We start from the raw sequence: 21,032 nt of genomic DNA on the forward strand, positions 1-21,032 counted from the left end.
ACACAATGCAAGCAAGGTTCAAAGCGTTGTTGTTCCTTCTGCAGGTGTTGAGTATAGCCTGAAACAAGCGATGAATCGATTGAAGATGCAGATGAGTGACGATTCTGGTGATGATTCCTCAGGTGAATATATGTGTATGAATGTAACGTCTATTAACAAAGTAAGTGAACCTTGCCTGGTAAAAGTTACTATAGAGGAAAAATCAGTGCTTATGGAAATTGATTGTGGGTCTGCTGTCTCTGTCATGGGAATTAGAACTTTCATTGAATTATTCAATACACCTCTCCGCAAGAGTAACAGAAAACTTGTCGTTGTAGATGGAGGAGACTTAAAAGTTTTTGGAGAAACTAAAGTTCTTGTGTGTTTTCAGAACAGAACAGAATACGTACCTCTGGTTGTTATTGATAATAGTGAATCTGGCTGTCAACATCGTTTTACTCCCTTATTAGGTCGAGAGTGGTTAGATGTTTTTTTGCCAGAATGGAGATATACGTTCCAAAAACCAAATAATGTATACAATATTACAACCAACGACCAAGCTTCCTGTATGAGCGATATTGAAAACAAATTTGCTAATGTTTTTAAAAAAGATTTTTCATCCCCGATTGTTGGTTATGAGGCTGAGCTGGTACTAAAAGACGAGCAACCAATATTCAAACGTGCGTATGAAGTACCATATAGATTACGAGAAAGAGTTTGCGAATATTTAGATAAATTAGAAAATGAGAATGTAATCACTCCTATCAAAACCAGTGAATGGGCATCACCTGTAATCGTTTTGATTAAAAAAAAATAATCAGATCCGATTAGTGGTAGACTGTAAAGTTTCACTTAACAAAGTGATTATACCGAACACATACCCATTGCCAGTTGCACAAGATCTTTTTGCCCGCTTGTCTGGATGTAAGGTATTTTGTGCCCTAGACCTTGAAGGTGCCTACACACAATTATCACTTTCAAAAAAATCTAGAAAATTCATGGTTATCAATACAATAAAAGGGCTTTATACGTACAACCGCTTGCCTCAGGGAGCTTCTTCGAGCGCTGCAATTTTTCAGCAAATAATGGAGCAAATATTGTTGGGGATTGAAAATGTAACCGTTTATTTAGATGATGTATTGATAGCTGGAAAAGATCTGGAAGACTGTAAGAAAAAGTTGCAAATAGTTTTGGAAAGACTATCAGCAGCAAATGTTAAAGTAAATTGGGAAAAGTGTAAGTTTTTTGTCTCCAATCTCCCTTATCTGGGTCATATAGTTACAGACAAAGGGTTGCTACCTAGCCCAGATAAATTAGAGATAATAAGAGCGGCTAAAGTTCCATCCAATACTACAGAGCTGAAAGCATATTTGGGTCTAGTAAATTACTATGGAAAATTTGTACCTCATTTGTCTACAAAGCTGAGTGAGTTGTACAATCTTTTGCGAAAAAATGTAAATTATGTGTGGACTAATGCTTGTCAAAGAGCTTTTGAGAATAGCAAACATGAACTAGTTAATGCCGATCTTTTAGAATATTTTGACCCAAAGAAACCATTAGTGGTGGTTTCCGACGCTTGCAATTATGGTTTGGGAGGGGTTCTTGCACATGTGATCGATGAAGTCGAGAAACCAATATGTTTTACATCCTTTTCCTTAAACGAAGCTCAAAAGAAATACCCAATTTTACACTTAGAGGCTTTAGCACTTGTATGTAGTATCAAAAAATTTCATAAGTTTGTCTATGGCCAGAAATTTGTAGTCTATACTGACCACAAACCATTGGTAGGAATATTTGGCAAAGCTGGAGGGAATTCTATTTATGTTACTCGGCTACAGAGATACGTGTTAGAGCTGTCGATATACGATTTTGAGATAGTATATCGACCTTCCACAAAAATGGGAAACGCTGATTTTTGTTCACGTTTTCCTTTGCAGCAGAATGTTCCCTTGGAGTGCGACGTAGAATACGTCAAGAGTCTCAACCTTACCCATGAATTACCCATAAATTTTTCAAAAATTGCCTGCGAAACAGCAAATGATGACTTTTTGGTCAAATTAATGTCTTTCCTGCAGAATGGTTGGCCAGAGAAGATTGATAAAACATTTTTGAATATTCATACGAACCAGCACGATCTTGAAATAGTAGAAGGATGTGTAATGTTCCAGGATCGTGTAGTTATTCCGTTTAAATTGAGAAAACAAATACTTAGTATCTTACATGTTAATCATTCCGGTATAATTAAAATGAAGCAACTTGCGAGACGAACAGTCTACTGGCCTGGAGTTAATACAGATATAGAGAACTTTGTGAAAGATTGTGATACCTGTACAAAAATGTCTGTAGTACCAAAGCCTAGCTCAACCACAGAGTGGATACCAACGACGAGACCATTTAGCAGATTACACGCAGATTTCTTTAATTTTGAACAAAAAGTGTTCCTTCTTATAGTGGATAGCCATTCGAAATGGCTGGAAATTGAATGGATGAGGAATGGAACAGACGCTTCAAGAGTTATTAGGAGATTCACAAAAATGTTTTCTTGTTTTGGACTACCGGACGTGGTAGTTACCGACGGCGGTCCACCTTTTAATTCCACCTTATTTGTGTCGTTCCTTGAGAAGCAAGGTATAAAAGTGTTAAAAAGTCCACCTTACAACCCATCTAGCAATGGTCAGGCAGAGCGGATGGTGAGGCTTGTTAAGGACGTTTTCAAAAAATTTTTGCTTGAACCAGAGGTGCGGAATTGGAACACAGAGGATCAGATTGACTACTTTTTAATCAACTACCGAAACACTTGTGTGACGAAAGATGGATCTTTTCCATCCGAGAAAATATACAGCTATAAACCAAAGATGTTGATAGATCTTATCAATCCTAAAAAGCATTATTCAAGACAGCTTGTAGAAAGTCCCTCTAGTTACAAAGACCACCAAGGAACACTAACAACTTCAACGCAGACATTAGTTAAGAATGATCCATTTGACAGTTTAATGTCTGGAGATAAAGTGTGGTTGAAGAACAATCATGTGAATCGTGTAGAAAAATGGATAGAGGCAAAATTCGTAAGACGACTTTCCATCAATGTTTTCCAGGTGGCAATTGGAAACGTAACTTCAAACGCGCATCGCAACCAACTGAAGATACCGAGGATTAAATCGCCCACCATGAACGTAATGGTCCCAGTTACCTCACATAAGAGGAGCCGGGTGGTAACGGTGGCGGAGGAAGATACTCCAACAACATCAGCTTCGTTTCAAACTAATGAACCGAATTCGAAACCAATAATCGATCCAGCTGTAATTCTCCCTACGCTCCGAAGATCAACCAGGACAAAAAAGCAAAAAATTAATGATGATTTTATATATTCTTGAGCTCGATTAAGAAAATGCATGAATTATTTATTGTTTTGTTTTTAGCCTATTTGAATTAATTTCTGTTGAACTTAAAATGTAAATTATAATTTAAAGTATGAATTTTCTGTGTATAGCTTGTAGAATAATCTTAAGGGAAAAGAATTGTTATATCTGTGAATTCGACCTAAACGCCGATTCCTGTGGTCTGAGTATTCATTTCATTGTGAGTGCCTTTTGGGCTATCGAATAGTATACAGGAATAAATGAGTTTAGTTTTGACTCGAGCCTTAAGCTACAAGCAACGGTGTTCTATATTTGATATCTGAAACGCAATACATTTCACCATAAACGGTAAGAACAAGAAAATGCTTCTTGTTTAAGATGTATGTGTAATGACGCAACGTAAAAAAGGGCCTCGGGCGCTGCTGTGGAAGTCGTAGGGAACGCACCAGACATCGCCATCAAGCACATCCTTTGGAGATGGCCCAATTTTGATTGGATTGTTCTCACTTCACCCTTTTGCCACCACACAAAACAACCATATGTCAATATTGGTCGAACAACTGTGGTGTAAATCCATTTGGTTTGAGGCCCCAAATTTTACCAAAGGTTTCGCCGGCATTGACCGAAGGCCATGCCAGCTTTTTTGACTCTGAAATCAATGTGAGGTGTCCAAGAAAGTTTGGAATCTAGAACGACTCCGACATACTTTACCTGATCAGTTACATTAATCTCCGAGAAGACGTAAAGGTCGAATTCCATCGCGGTTTCGTCTTTCTGTAGAAACAACAGTAGACGTTTTATTCGGGTTAACCGAAAGGCCATATTGGCGACACCAACTCTCGACTACCTGAAGAGCACTTTGCATCAGGTCGAATAGGGTGCTTAAGCACATACCAACTATCAATGCTAGATAGTAGTTGGCAAATCCATAAGTTGGAAAACCGCTATTATTGAGTTGCCTCAATAGCGTATCTGCTACGAGATTCCACAAAAGTGGCGACAAGACTCCCCCTTGGGGGCATCCGCAAACACTCAACTTTTGAATCGCTGCTTGACGCAATGTCGAAAAGAGATGTCGGTTTTTGAGCATTTGATGAATCCAATTGGTAATCATTGTAGGTAGCCCATGGTTTCGTGCGGCTTCCAATATGGCATCGAAAGACACGTTATCAAAGGCACCCTCAATATCCAACAAATAAACCCAAGCAGGATTACTTCTGAGCGAATGCTTTCTCGATATCGTATACAACTTTGTGTAAAAGAGTCACAGTGGACTTTCCAGATTGGTGAGCACGTTGATTCACATGAAGAGGCATGTTTGCCAAATAAACATCACGGATGTTACGATCGATAATGCGCTCCAAACATTTCAGACGAAAAGAAGTCAGACTGATTGGTCTAAAACTCTTCGCTTCTTCATACGACGCACGTCCTCCATTCGGGATAAACTTTACAGTAACATCACGCCAGGATCTGGGAATATACCCGGTAGCAAAACTGCTTACAAGTAGCTTTTTCAAAACATGTTTGATAAACTCAAATCCCTTTTGGAGCAGAACAGGATAAATCCCATCCGCTCCTGGACATTTGAAAGGAGCAAAACTATTAAGTGCCCATTGAATCGATTTAATAGTTACGATACTGCGAGCCGAGGCAAGACACCTAATGTAATCATTAGGTAAGCGAATTTCGTTCACTTAGAAATCCTCAGATTTTGCAAGGATTTTGTTCAGCCGACTGACTTCACTCAAACTGAAAACATTTGTACAAAAATTTTTCCAGCCGGATCGTTCAGCAGAACGAAGAGCCTTCTTGTAAGCCTTGCGAGCCGACTTGAACGACTCTGAGCCAGCTGAAAGGCGTCTGTTCCAACTCCTTCTACATTGCTTCCTGAGTCTAGTCAGATCGGAATTCCACCATGGGGTCCCTCTTGTAGTCTTCACAGACCGCAGAGGATATGCTTCTTCAAAAGCTTCCATAATGTACGAGGTTGTAGTATCAACGGCATCATCCTAATCACTTGGATTTTCAATGGACGGAGAATATCCATGAAATTTGGTAGCAATCAATTCAATATAGAGTTCCCAGTTTGTTGACCGGGGATTCCTAAAACGCAAAGTCTGCGCAGTTACATTTGAATGTTCAACGAAGATGTATCGATGATCAGATAATGATTCCTCATCTGATACATGCCAATTCGTCAACTCGTGACTGATTCTATTCGAGCAGAGCGTTATGTGCAGGCCGTGCTTTTAAAAAAGAGTTTATTATTATTATTCAAGCTGTCAAGTCAAGAAGTACCACATTGGCAACGAGTAAGAACCCACAGCCGGAATCTATATAGGAACAGAACGGACCTCAAGTTGTTTCTGGACTCATCGATTAAGGGTAACTATAAGGTATACCTGCATTTCCGACGGATAGCATCTGATCGGATCAGGTATGAGGGAAAACGAAAAGTCTCGCCTAAAAATAGGGAGACGCCTGACCGGCGGATGAAAATCCGACCGGAGCGGGCAAGAGAAATGTCTCGCCTAATGGTAGGGAGACGCCTTAACGGTGAAAAAACCGGAGAAGGCAAGAATGTCTCGCCTTAAATAAGGGAGACGCCGAAATGGTGGATGAAAATCCGACCAGAGAAGGCAATAAGTATGTTTCGCCTCATGAGAGGGAGACGCCTTAACGACGGTTGAAAAATCAGTCGGAGAAGGCAAGGAAAATGGCCGGTAAAGCAAAACTGTTTTTCATAATGGGAAAGAGACAAGTGAATTATAATCCAATCCAAAATGCAGATCTGAGGGAAAGGCCATATTATTAAAATAATTAAATCCTGAACACTGATCTGAAAAGACAGACATAAGGGATTAGATACATCAGTGGCTGAATAATTCAGCTGGGAAGGATAGTGTAACTAACGCCTAAACGATCGCTTTTGAAGGGAGCAGTTCTAAAGACAGTTTTCAGCTGTCGTGTCATACGATCCATTGTGTCTAGCGAAACCAAATGTACAGGGGATAGGCAAAATGATTGAGATAGGCAAAATTTTGCCTAAATTCAAATGCTCATAACTTTATGAAAAATTGATGAAATTGGATGCATCTGGAAGCAGTCGACGGCAAATTTGGTCTAGTTTCAGGAACTTGCTTGGCCAAACATATTGGTCACTGGACACCGGAGATGTTCCGGATTTTCCGAGGTCATGTTTAAATGTCATTTTTTCTGTCGCTTGTATTTTTGTGCGGTGTTAAGTTGGATAGATGTTTACTATTTTCCTAGAAACTAGAACTAATAGGAAGTTGAATGCCGCCGGATGCATCAAGATTGGTTGGAAATCTTCAGAAATATGACCATTTCCGTAAAATGGTTCCGTAAAACATGGTCAGTCATGTGTGTATTCCCAATTATGTAAATACTATCCGCAACTATATCCAAGTGGGCACCAACCTTAAAAATGATGTTTCCAGCAGCATATTCAAAACCATTAGATGTATAGACCACTTTATAGAAGGTTCCAGGTGCCCTGGGGGGAGTGGTCAATTGGCTTCTTTAGGGGTATCAATTTTCTTACATATTCTGAATCTACGCTAAAAATTGAACTAGATTCCAAAGTTTCATAATTTTCCGTTACCTGGAACTATTTTAAAAACACATTTGAAATTAGTATGGAAATCACTTTTGAATCACCCCTCGGCAAATTTTACTTCGGGACGAACTGTCATTGTGTAAATTGAAACGTCATTGAGTCAACGGATTGAAATTTTTGTTAATCATTTATAATATCAACATTGAGATAATGGAGTGCAATAAAATCGTGTTATACTTAGAATGCTGTGCTCTTCCGATCAAGCTGCAACAAACTGTGAATTTTTCTTCACTAAACAACCCAATTAGAAACATATCTGGAACCATATCAATATGCGCAACAAACTTCATGATTTTCAATGGTTATGCTTTCTGAAGCATTTCCAGCACCACCGGCTGCCATGACGACTCTATAGTAGGTTCCAGACGCCCCCGGCCAATTCAAAACATGCCCGAAAACACATCAGTATGGGTATAAACATCAAGATTTTTGAAGGCTATGCTACTAGAAGCATTTACAGGGCAACATATTTATACAACTACACCCGATTCTGTTTTTGCACGGATTTTTTTTACACGGCCGTGCAAAAAAAGTTTCCATACATTTTTTTCGCCAAAACCTTATTTTTGCATGAAACGTCGAGAAATTGAGTTACTTTTTTTGCACGGTTTTTGAAATTTTGAACTGAAAACTTTTTTTGCACGGTACGCATCCCCCGTGCAAAAACAGAATCGGGTGTACTGTATAATAGTTTCCATGGGCCCTGGGGGATGTGGTTATGCTCCGAATTGGCCACATCTCTAGGAGCCCATGGAATCTACTATAGGGTGGTTATTTCATCTTGTGGTTCTGAAAATGCTCCACATCCTCCAAGTCACATGGATCCTACTGTTCATGGTAGTAACAGGTGAACGGCCAAATTGGCCAAATCCCCCGGGGCACCTGGAACCGACTATGACGCATAAGCTTTGAAAACCATGAAGTTTTAATGCCCATATTGATATGGTTCCAGATATGTTCCTAATTGACCACTTCCCCCAGGGCACCTGGAACCTTCTATAGAGTGGTCTATACATCTAATGTATATATAGAGTTCTGAATATGCTGCTGGAAACATTATTTTTAAGGTTGATGCTCACTTGGATATAGTTCTGGTTAATATTTTCATAATTGGAAATACACACATGACTGATCATGTTCTCCGGAACCATTTTACGGAAATGGTCATATTTCTGAAGATTTCCAGCCAATCTTGATGCGTCCGGCGGCATTCAACTTCCTATTAGTTCTAGTTTCTAGGAAAATAGTAAACATCTATCCAACTTAACACCGCACAAAAATACAAGCGACAGAAAAAATGACATTTAGACATGACCTCGGAAAATCCGGAACATCTCCGGTGTCCAGTGGCCAATATGTATGGCCAAGCAAGTTCCTGAAACAAGACCAAATTTGCCGTCGACTGCTTCCAGATGCATCCAATTTCATCAATTTTTCATAAAGTTATGAGCATTTGAATTTAGGCAAAATTTTGCCTATCTCAATCATTTTGCCTATCCCCTGTATCATCTAGTCCATTTAGAGCAAAAGCACATCTTCTGTCGAAGAAAAGGAGATGTGCACGGTGTACTAAAATTAAGAAGGTGATATATTCCGAAAACTGACAGCTACTTGACGACGTCATTCCTATCCACCTCGAACAAATTTTCGAAAAAAATGATCTAGTGGTCCGGAAGGTATATGGTACGATAGGAGTGACGTCACATGTTTACAACGAAACTTGATATTTACATCAGTAAAGAGACTGCCTTGTTAATTTTTATGCCGTGCACGGAGACGGAATTCAACTCAATTTTGGGTTGTTTCAACGCAATTCCGTAGTTGAGCCCAATAACTCAATTTTGGCTAAATTTCCAAGGTCCCCACTAGGTAGTTTGGCTTTAATTCCATTAGAAAAATATACTCAATTTTGGGTTGATTTAACGCAAAATTGAGTTCTTTCGATCCAAACATAAGAAAAGTTGCATTTACCCAAATTTGGCTTATTGGGCCAAAGTACCCCCTTTGGGTAGATGCAGCTCTCTCTATTTTTGACAACATTCGTGTGGGAGAAAGAGAAAACCGAGAGATTTTGGGTTGAAACTATAATCGATATACTTAATTTTGGGTAAAGTAAACTCAAAAAATAGGTAGAAATATTTCTCCGTGTGGGAGATGTGGTAGTTGAGCATTACACTGAGCAGGCCGTGCTTTTAAAAGAGTTTATTATTATTATTCAAGCTGTCAAGTCAAGAAGTACCACAGATACTATGAAGGTTGCGCGATTACCTATGTTAAGTAATCCAATATCTGTACTACTTAAGGCCCAAGTAAAAATGGTGCAAAAGTCAAAACTGAAAAAGCAGTTTTCCCTTTTTTTAAAAGACACCGACACGTGAATGCTTCCAGTGGACGATTTGCCCTTTGAAGGAAGCACCACACTAGACAACGGACTAGCATGCAACGCCCAGTGGCACAGTCGAAATACTTTCCTGACGAAAAGTTTTCCAGGCTGAAGCGGGAATCGAACCCACACTCCTTGACACGATGCGGCTAAATGCTTGGTAACACTAACCGCACGGCCACGAAGCCCACAAAAATAGATAAATCGAAGAATATAAAAACACACAGCCCTTTTATTTTCCAAATAAAATGGCTGTGTGTTTTTATTTTTTTCAAATTGTTGTTCTAAAAGGAGAAAACTGCTTTTTCAGATTTGACTTCTGTACCATTTTCTCTTGCACCTTAAGTATTCCTTAAGACTGGAGCCTCTCAAATTGATATCTGAGCTGCCCCAGATGATGCGATGAGCATTGGCATCACTGCCCACAATCAGCGGAAGGCCTTTTGTTACGCAGTGTACGACAACTCGTTTGAAGTCATCCGTTGGGGATGGTTGATCATGAGGTAAATATACCGAACAATAGACGTATTTCTTGTTGAGGTCGCCAACAGAAACATCGATTGTGACAGCACATACATCTCTGGTAGTTAACTCAGAAATGAGTGTAGCATTGCTTTATTAACGAGCACACATGCGCGGGGCCTTCCTTAGCCGAGTGGTTAGAGTCCGCGGCTACAAAGCAAAGCCATGCTGAAGATGTCTGGGTTCGATTCCCGGTCGGTCCAGGATCTTTTCGTAATGGAAATTTCCTTGACTTCCCTGGGAATAGAGCATAATCGTATCTGCCACACGATATACAGTCAGTGACATAAATTAGTAGCCAAACGCTGGTTTTCCATACAAAATGCCCAAGTTTGGGGTGCTGTATCACAGCTTTTGGTAGTCCGAATTGGCTGAAATTCGGATTTTAAATTTTGCCTGTAAGGGAATTATTACATTGCAGTCATTTTGCATAGAGTTTCAGAGGGTTGTTCAAAGACAAAAGTAAGTAACCGAGAGACTTTGTAATTTAATTCTAAAACGGTAAGTTGTGGGTTATTAATCTGTTCCACAAAGTTGTTAAATTTCAGAAGTCACACAAGTTTGCAGAACACACCAACTTTCCACGGCTTACCGTTTTCGAATTAAGTTAAAAAGTCTCCCGGTTACTTACTTTTGTTTTTGAACAACCCTCTGAAACTCTATGTAAAATGACTGCAATGTAATAATTCCCTTACAGGCAAAATTTAAAATTATTTGTAGCTCGTCATCCAAATTTCAGCCAATTCGGACTACCAGAAGCTGTGATACAGCACCCCAAACTTGGGCATTTTGTATCGGTCGTCCCGTTCTCAAGCCAACTAGTGACATTCAAGCACCATTAAGTTTTCATTTATATAGATACACTCCCGTGCATAAGTATGGGTTCACCCCCTCAAAAACATGCAAAAGTGGTTAGTCCATATCTCTGCGATTACACGTCCAATTGAAACTCTCTAAGCCGCAGTCGAAAGGCAAAGAGTTATTCTTACTTCGTATGTATTTTTTCCAAAAACATTTTTCAATTTTATTTGCTAAATTTTTACTTAAAGTTGTGACATTTTTCAAAAAACACACTGAAAAAACATTTGTAATTTCCTCAGCATTGGATAGACCAAAATTTTAAAACAAGGTGTCATTAGAAGCATAATCTTATATTCTTTGAAGAGCGCTCACGAATTTTTTGCGGAAAAATCTGAAAACTATTCAAAATCAATGAAACAGTCCTTCAAGTCATCGTGCAAAAGTTTGGGTTCACCCCTCAGTATGGTGTATCGTGCAAAAGTTTGGGTACACCTGAACTTACTTAAATCACGAAAAATCTGTGAAATATCAAACCAATCATGTACGCGCTGCTATTTGCGTTTGAAAAAGCTATGTATTATTAAAATCGGTTGAAAAATGGCTGAGATATTGACAAAAAAGATTTGCGTGCGGTTCAGGTGAACCCAAACTTTTGAACGATTTGCATCATATTGAGGAGTGAACCCAAACTTTTGCACGATGACTTGAATGACTGTTTCAATGATTTTGAATAATTCTAAGATTTTTCCACGAAAATTTCGTAAGTGCTCTTCAAAGAATATTTTAACGACACCTTGTTTTAAAATTTAGGTCGATCCAATGCTGAGGAAATTACGAAAGTTTTTTCAGTGTGTTTTTTGAAAAATGTCACAACTTTAAGTTAAAATTTAGAATACAAAATTCAAAAAAATGTTTTTGGAAAAATACATACGAAGTAAGAATAACTCTTTGCCTTTCAAATGCGGCTTAGAGAGTTTCAATTAGACGCGTAATCACAGAGATATGGACAGAACACTTTTGTTTGTTTTTAGGGGGTGAACCCAAACTTTTGCACGGAGTGTAGATATGCCCCTTTTGTGCATCTTATTACCCTATTTAAAAGTATTCCAATTGCATATTTTTCGATTTTTTTAAATAAAAATTACGAGTTTGCTAGAGAAAATAAGTTTAAAGTGAGGATGAAATAAAGCAACACATGTTTAAGCATGTATCTTACTTTTCTTCTTCAGTTTTTAGTCGATTAGATAACTAATGATACATTAGAAGCTCTCATATATAAAGCATTGTTGTCAAGAACATTCGGATTTATTATTCAGAAACTAAAGAAAATTATGAATCCAATATGTTTGAGTGCTTAAAACTTCTGCAAGAAGTTTTGTAATTCTGATTCAAAACTTCGAGTCAGATAAGTTGGAGAAAAACTCAAGCTCTGATAGTAAGAGAAAAAAATCATAAAGTATTTCGAAACATTGCCAGCAAATGAGAAAAGTCCCAAGTAACCAACTAGCACTTTAATTCGATCTACGTGCTAATTTAGTGCTGTTACACAGCTGACAATCTCGGTATTCGCCGTATAATAGCCAAAAAAAGGCGAGGCGGGCTAGCGGTTAATTGGGGTGAAACATTTCTAAGAAGTAGTGTAGCAAAGTAGAGTATTTATACAAGAAGGTCAATAATTGATGTTTAAATGTTATTTGTCCAAGATTACAGATGCTTAATGGCAATCACCCTCATTCTTGTTTACGGCGTATCCAACTTTCGATCGAATCTTATTCGTTCGAATCCACGGCCCACTTGATTTTGCTGGCGTAAACGAGAATGCAAAACGGTTTTCGATCGAAAGAGCATTCGAACGTAAACAAGAATAGGGGTGAATATCATCAACTTTACAACTAATTGTTGGTGGTTTGTAGATTTAGAGTTTGAAGACGTTCGTTCAAAATGATTTTCCCGCCGACCGTCTAAAATTCCCGGTTTTCACCGATGGATTCAAATTGGTTTGATGGATTATCATTTTACAATGAGAAAGCGTTGCGTAATAAATCATTACAGCACTAGTTTCAGTTGCGTAATGACTATTCCCGCACTGCATACTACAGTGCAGGAAAGTAGCCCGTTTCATGACAGAATGACATGATGAAAAACAGCCTATTACGATGAGAAATTGCAAAATAGTAGTTTTTGCAATTTCTCATCGTAATAGGCTGATTTTCATCACGCCAATCTGTCATGAAACGGCCTACTTTCCTGCACTGAAGTATGCAGTGCGGGAATAGTCATTAGCTAATTGAAACCAGTGCTGTAATGATTCATTACGCAACGCTTTTTCATTACGCAACTGTTTTGAGTTGCGTGATGAACCATAACACAACAATTTTTCAGAAATTGTAAAATAATGGTGAATGCATTCGGATATAATTTCTGATACCCTCAAATGGTCTTTTACGAAATTGCAAAAAATGTTGTACGTAACTCGTTGCAGAACTCGATTTTTACAGCACTCGTCGTAATTATCCTACTCGGCAAGCCTCGTAGGATAATTTTACGACTCGTGCTGTAAAAATCATCATTCTGCAACTTGTTCCGTAAACTACTATTACGGAACAAGTTGCAGAATGATGATTTTTACAGCACGAGTCGTAAATTTATCCTACGAGGCTTGCCGAGTAGGATAATTACGACCAGTGCTGTAGAAATCGAGTTCTGCAACTTGTTCCGTAAACTACTATTTTGCAATTTCGTAGAAGACCTCCCAGATATTATATCGGAATGCATTCACCATCATTTTACAATTTCTGAAAAATGGTTGTGTAATGATTCATTACGCAACTCAAAACAGTTGCGTAATGAGAAAGCGTTGCGTAATGAATCATTACAGCACTGGTTTTAGTTGCGTAATGACTATTCCCGCACTGCATACTTCAGTGCAGGAAATTAGGCCTTTTCATGACAGATTGGCGTCATGAAAAACAGCCTATTACGATGAGAAATTGCAAAAAAGGTATTTCGTGATCATTATCGTTTCCTTGACCCGATGGAAAGTTCATCTAACAGGTTATCGTTTATGATAAAGTTCAAATTACAAATTATTACGGTAATTAGGGTAAGTGTACCAGTTATGGACATAGTGGTTCCCTATTTCGCCATACGTGATTACTTTAATGTCTTCTAATTTTGAAAATGTTTTTTTGTTGTAATATTTAGATTTAAGGTATATCTTGATATTTAAACATTCAAAAAGATTTAAAATGCGAAAGTTATCAAAATTTCACATATGTTCAAATAGGGAACCACTATGGTCGAACTGGCACCGTAATTAGGTAAATATGCAGAATTGGCGCGTGGAAAATTGTATGACGTATTTACTTAATGGAAGTCCCCTGCAGAGGAATAAATAAATATGCTAGATTACAACGCATTTTATCGAATTAGGAAGAGTTGTCTGTAAATATGCCTTGTAAATGTCCCGCTCCTTTCCTGCAAATAACCTAATTAAAGCAAATAACACCGTGCTCGTTCATTAAGAAGTGCAGGATACTTACGTGTTCGTAAAGATCTGGTCTTTTGCGCATGAATTGAACACAATCGGCTCTAACCTTATCATGGTACAGTTGCACATCGAATACCTGTTCCGAGACTACTCGGAACAAGCAAGTGGAATCACGGGCCGTATGTTTACGGTAGAATCCCTCATGCTCCAAAAATTGATCGTATGGGTCCGGGGCTTGACGACTTCCTGCCGCAAACGTTCGCTTCGAAAATGACTCCATTGGGGTGTAAGTTAAGGCAAAACTGTAAAACATTTAATTAGACAATGTTTCAAGTGTAAAACAATCCTTACCTTTTCTTAAATGTTTTCTCAATATCCACCATTCGCGGCACCCAAAAGCAGATTTCCAAGCTATATCTGAAGACTCCGTTGAGTGTTGGAAATGGAGGTTGGCTTGTGGATAAAAATTCAACTGAATGGCGCCATAGTTAGCTTGAAAATTGCCATTTTGCAACGTTGCCGCGGTATCGGTACACGCTAAAACTGGCTCATCATGTTGCGGTAAAAATAGGTGCTTGCGCCTACACGCAGAAAATTGTTTATTTACTTCACAGTCAACCATGACGTCATCAGAAAAACACTTCCTATTTATATATATATATATATATATATATATATATATATATATATATATATATATATATATATATATATATATATATATATATATATATATATATATATATATATATATATATATATATATATATATATATATATATATATATATATATATATATATATATATATTTCCTTGGAAATTTAGCCAAAATTGAGTTATTGGGCTCAACTACGGAATTGCGTTGAAACAACCCAAAGTTGAGTTGAATTCCGTCTCCGTGTGAAAACAACGGTGCCTGTACCTGTCAGAGTTGACAGGTACTGGCACCATAGTTTTCAAGTTTTGTTGAAGAGCGAAAAGATTTTGCCGTGAAATGCCTAGTTACCGTTTTGCATCGAATCCCCGGATGCTTCGAGAGCCGCACACTGAACGATTTCAGCTAGCTTTTTCGGACGTTAAAAATTAAATCAAATGTATTTAAATGTCATAATTTATATCAATCGATTAATATTGCGGCGCTCATTTTAAATCCACATCTAGCGGCGGCGGTACACGGAGAACAAACTATAGTGTTCGTAACAAGGGGTGGATACCTTGTTCAGTGCAGAGTCTATGAATGGAGAGTTGCGCGAAGAGTGAAACCAAATCTACCTATCGAACTGTCAAACCGTCTACCTATCGAGCAGCCCAGAAAAAAAGGTAGGGGCTGTTTTTGAAGACAAAGAAGAACAATCATTCAAAGAAGTCTCTTCGCGCAACTCTGTGTATATAGACTCTGGAGGCATCCTTCAAGCCTCCAAGCAAGCAATCAGTGATTTGATTGCGAAACTTGCTCGATTATGGATCATAAACATTAAATAAAACTTCGCATTCTGATTACACTCTCGATTCAAATCACCCGAAAATGAGTAAACACATGGAGATGTTGACTAACCCGCATAATTATAAACCATATTCATACTGTTCCCCATACCACAGAGACACATACGTAACACTTAGAACAAATTTCGATAAAAATCATAGTCGCGAGAACATATACGCCCAATGCTAAAATCGGTGTGTTTGGCCGATCGGCCAACAGGTGGCGGTAGTGTGTAAACGTCAAACACGAACAAAAACGACGCGAGCGCTGCGGGTGGTGAGTTGGCCACCTACCATTTATTCAAATCGACCGTTAAAAAGGTGGTCGATGGACATCGATGAGAGTGTGACGTCTGTTTGTCTGTGCCCATACCATTCGTAACCATTTGCAACCACGTTTGAATAATTCCATAAAACATCCAATTAAACAATATATCAACCCTACCGGTAACGGTTTTAACAGTTTGGTGAACAGTAATCCGGAAAATAACAATATGGGGAATAGGCGGTTAAGTTATGTAACCATTTAAAAACGCTGATTTCTTCGAACATTTTTTTTCGAAAACAATTGGCCAAATGACCGATTAACCATCCATTTTCTGCACAATTCACTGTAACCCAAACAGTTGCAGAATTGTTAAACTGTAACCTTGAAATGATACGAATAATGTATGTATAATGATTGATTTACTGTGCGTTATTGTTTTTTAACCGTACATTATAATGTGCGTATGTGTTTATACCATAAGATTTTACCGCATGTACCTCCTGTTTTGATGTTTCTTGATAAAAAATAATAAACAAAAGTAATGTTGGAATTGCCTTTTTTAACTAGTTTATTTCACGAATGTACGAATTGATTGTTAGGTGATTACTGTTCATTATTTTGTCATGTGAAAACACTTCATTTCAATGTTCCATCCAACTTGCATCACCGAACATCTTTTCCCTGCGGGGCCAATGGAAGCTCCTGGAGGCTGCCCCATCTTCGTGCGCGTCATCAAAAGAAATCATGTTCCACCGGAGAAAAAAGAGATGTAAAAAAAAAACGTTACATAGATACAAAAACTTACCAATTACGAGGTCGCTAAGGTTGCTGCCGTCGGAGGTGGCCATTCGACTCTACCTGTGTCATTTCCACTCTCCTTCTATCGATGATTCTGCACATATGATTCCAAATGAATGAGGAATTCTCCAATCGGAAATTTACCACACATCCTCGATTCGATTGCCGGGGAAAGACGATTTTTTCGTCTACGTGGGCACATGGTACCGGAGCGATTTAGATAGGAACTGATGGCGCGGAGCAACGTATTTGGCACTCTAGAGCACTCTAAACACTCTAAATATTGGAACATTTTTTTCATTTATTTTTTCACTGAAAGGTAAACACAACAGCAGGCACGCTTAAAAAATTCTACATAGCGGCTAGTCTAACTGAACTTTTGGAACTTATAGAAACTTATGAGTTTCAAATAACGGCAAAACATTATGAACATTTTCACAAATCTCGTTGAAAAATCTATTTACATTTGAGTAAACTTAATTCTGCGGTTCACTATGTGTGTGAAGTAGGATTAAACGCCAGTTCAAAAATTACAGAGCTGTTGTGTTATTTTGTAACGTGTACAGAAAATAACAGTTTGCCAAACTGTTAGTTATAAGTAATGTATAGTGAAACGCATATGTGAAAGTGTTTTGCGAAATATTATCACGAACCATTCAACGAAATGTAAAGTTACATTTCAACTATTTCTCCTTAGTTTCCATTCTCATACCGTTCAACAATGTCTGTACAACATGATTTATTATGACAATTTGATATACATTAGACATACAATTATTTATAGTTGAAACTTAAAACTCTTTTATTGTTCAACGTAAAAACAACTGTTCGTGATACATCAACCACTTCGGTTAGAAGAACTTTACTGTTTGAAATGTTTGACAAATTGTGTTTTTCTATGCGGGAAGCTAAAATTCGTTCCGTGCCATGGGCCTGAGCAATACCCATTAAATGAGTTAAGCCACTTTTGTTTGAAATGGGTACGAAAGTACCAAATCTTGAAAACTTATTCAAACAGACTCAAGTCAAAAAAGTATATAAACTTGCTTTATCGATTATACGTGTTTCGCAGACGAAATTCTACACATTTTGCTCTAAACCAACTCGATTTTTCACTTTTAGAACGTTTACTTTCCGGATTTACAAAACGACGAAAGTAAGATTTACAACTTTCGCTACCTAACCACTACTTTCGCCGCTCCGCTGTATGGAGAGACAAAGTGACTTAACCACGAATCGAAACAAAACACTACTTGAGTTGATTTTACACTGGTAGAAAAACGTCGAAAGTAACTGAATAAATCGGCTTATCATTTTGTAATAAAATTTCTGTGGGAAATAACAGGAACTCCCTAGTTTTTGAATGCGAGCTTATTGTATGCAAAATTTAAGCTATGTACACGGCGAAAAAATGTCAAAAAGGTGATTCATTTTAAAACAGTTTTAGAAGACACGTTGTGATTCTTCTGAATTAATTTTCTCAAACCCGTATGGAAGTTACTTACGTCGATTTGAAAAAGTAATCGAGAATTAATGGATACTTCAAAAGCAGCGTGTGCACACGGTGCACATGTGCAGATCACCTTCAAATTATACACCTTGAGAAAGTGAAACTGCAGTTTGTTGGTGTTTGTGAATACAAACGTCAAAAGACCAGTTTTATTGAGCTCTCGCCGAGCGGTGGCACGAACACATGCCCAAATTTGCTGGTTGAAAATACTACCGTTTGATTTTGCTGGGAACAGCTGATCTTTGTTTATATTTTCCACCAGTATTTTTTAAGTAGTGTTGGTGACATGTAACGTGTATGTACACGAGCCCAGAAACCACTATGCTGAACTGATCAGATTCAGAAACTAAATTGGAAGCAGAAGCTCGTACAAAAGTTTCCGTGCCCCAATCCTTCAGGACGATGGTTTGCGGCGCTCGTTCCGCTTCGTGGATGTTTTACATCGGTAATAATTGAAAGCAAAGATTTGGCAATCAAACATTCAGTTCGGCTGATGAGTGAAAGAAGCGCTGGTAATCTCTTAGTCAACGTCTTCAAATCGACCCGATCAATATTTAAATCCAGCACCACTTCAAACAAACCTGCCAGCGGAAATAAATATGACTGCAAGCAGGAAGAATTGCTGCCGATTGTGTTTGGCACCGGAAGAAGAATGTGTTCCCATTTTCACAAACTTTGCGGCAGATCGCCAACGCCTGGATCAAAAAATCTTCTCCTGTGTTCGAATAAAAGTAAGTTAAAAGTGATTAGTTGTTATTTTAAGCCTGAAATGTTTTTCCAGAATAGTAACAAAAAGGTAAGATATTGGAAGCATCTTCTGTTCCGTCAGTGGCCAGTTAAGGAGAGCAGAGGCCATCTTGGTTTTGATTTCTTGCGGTGAAGAATGCAAACAGAACGAACGGTGCGGAGGAGCATATTAGCTATTTAGCTGGTGGGAAGAGATTATATGTAGCAGAGGCGCGACCGCGTCCAAAAGCGAGGGGAGGAAATATGATCAAAAAACGGAATATTAAACGTTCGGAATCTATAGTAAGGATTAATTCTTCTTATAAATGATGCTTTCAAAATGTATTTTAATTATTTATTCATCCATTCAAGAGTTTTACTACCGTAATGTGTCTAATTAATTGCATTACTGGACGATTTTTTTTTTCAATTTTAAGAAATAAGAATTATATTTTTCCATTTCGATGCCTCTACTTACAAATTTTATAAAATACGCGGAACACGACACTTCACGGTATGGCTCTAGAAAAACTGTAACGCAGTGTTTCATAGAATTCAACTCGCACTTCCTGAAGGCACTTTGGTAGGGTCAGTGTTCCCTTAGTGGACAGTCCCCTATAGTCGCACTAGTGGCTTTTAACGGCCGTTTTTCTATAAATCTTTTCAAAATATTTTTTGACATGAAGGTCAGGAGCTATTCATCTAAGTACCATTGATACACTGCTTGATTTTGTTAGAAAAATGATCGAAATAATTAGTTTTGCTTAAAATTTGAGCTCCCTTGCTCCCTATAGTAAACCTATTGTTCCTATAGTAGCACTACTGAGAGAAACTATTTTTATTATACGAAATAATTAATGAACTAAGAACTTTTTTTGCATCAAACGAAAGCTTTTGATCCACACTTTGAAGGAAAAATATGAAAGCTTTGTAAAAATATGGTTTTGATTAGTATTTTGCCAACGCCGTGATGCTAATGCTACTATAGGAACAGAAATTAGAAATAGTGCTACTATAGGCACATGTATTCCTATAGTGGCACAAGCGATAATAAATACAAACATACGAGTTTTCGTAGTTTTCATATTTTTCCCACAAAACCAAGATAAAAAGCTTTCAGATCATGTAAAAAAAAAAAGACGCTAGTGTTATTTTTCGATTTTATACGAATATTTGTTCTTAGCTATGCGGCTATTGGTACATCGACCCTATCTGATTATCTTTTCTGGAAATTCTCCAAAAATCAATCTATATATTCCTTTATTTTTTGCTTACAAAACCTGTTACGCCGGGGAGAGAGGGGGTCTGAAATTGCAAGGCTACCAGCCTTTCACTTTTTAGAGACTTGATCACTTTTTTAAAACCAAAACTACTCCCTTTTTTCAGCTATTGTGAGGTAAAGTTTTGGAAGAAAATTATGAATCGGCCTTTTTTAATCCATTAATCCATGGTTTTCTAGTAAAAAAGTTAATTTGTAATAGTATCGTAAGTTTTATTAGTATGGTTTAAGTTCATTATTGTACAACTAATGGAAAGTATGCACTTCAACAGAAAAGTAATCGTCTATCTCGATGCGTGGGAAATTTCTTGCAAAAAATGGTCAAGGAAAGCACTTTTCTTCGATCGCAGTAGGTAGATCCATTCGAAATTGGAAGATTCGAACGGCTAATTCGGCGATCGTTAACTGAAAAATGAGCATTGTTCGATACTCTACCAGGGAAATTCCGGAAACGACCGTTATCGTAACGGACATTTCCGTTCATCTGCCTGGCACGAGCTTCGACGACTCGCCTACGCGAAGGGCAATCCCAATTTGACTTATGAGGGCCCCCGCAATTCGATCATACGAACTTTGTGGTATCATCATTCACAGGGCAGGCGTCCTTAGCGTGAGAAGAAGCTCCGCAAATCATACATTTATTATCCATGCGGCAATGTTTTGTTGCAAGACCCCACTTTTGGCACCGAGGGCACTGAGTGGGGTTCTGGAAATTTCCTCCAGGTTTCTGGAAATGTTCCCATGTCAGTCTTGCTTTTTCTGAAGTTTTTGATATTATTTAGATCTTTTTT

The 21,032-nt window shown here is 38.1% G+C and overlaps 2 protein-coding genes and 1 long non-coding RNA gene across 4 annotated transcripts in view; 1 reads left to right on the forward strand and 2 right to left on the reverse strand.

Annotated features, from left to right (window-relative positions):
- The window catches only part of LOC5578384 (protein ovarian tumor locus), a 149,634-nt gene extending 134,949 nt beyond the window's left edge, over positions 1-14,685 (reverse strand). For both annotated transcript variants that reach the window (XM_021851701.1, XM_021851695.1), the window contains exons 1-2: positions 14,529-14,685; positions 14,230-14,479 (exon numbers count right to left, since the gene is read on the reverse strand). In XM_021851701.1, coding sequence (XP_021707393.1) covers positions 14,230-14,479; positions 14,529-14,560 — 282 coding nt within the window. In that variant the 5' untranslated portion in view covers positions 14,561-14,685. The remainder of the gene's footprint in view (positions 1-14,229; positions 14,480-14,528) is intronic.
- A 1,787-nt stretch (positions 14,686-16,472) lies between these two features.
- LOC110678603 lies at positions 16,473-17,077 on the reverse strand. Its single transcript, XR_002501773.1, has 2 exons — positions 16,734-17,077; positions 16,473-16,646 (listed from the first exon to the last, which is right to left on the reverse strand). It is a non-coding gene; the product is annotated as an uncharacterized LOC110678603 (long non-coding RNA).
- Positions 17,078-18,549: 1,472 nt separating this feature from the next.
- LOC5575469 (zinc finger protein hangover) overlaps positions 18,550-21,032 on the forward strand; it is a 63,036-nt gene continuing 60,553 nt past the window's right edge. The window contains exon 1 of the mRNA XM_021851715.1: positions 18,550-18,967. Within this exon, the coding sequence (XP_021707407.1) occupies positions 18,836-18,967 (132 nt within the window). The 5' untranslated portion in view covers positions 18,550-18,835. The remainder of the gene's footprint in view (positions 18,968-21,032) is intronic.

The sequence above is a fragment of the Aedes aegypti genome, chromosome 1 (genome assembly GCF_002204515.2).
Source record: "Aedes aegypti strain LVP_AGWG chromosome 1, AaegL5.0 Primary Assembly, whole genome shotgun sequence".
NCBI lineage: Eukaryota > Metazoa > Arthropoda > Insecta > Diptera > Culicidae > Aedes > Aedes aegypti.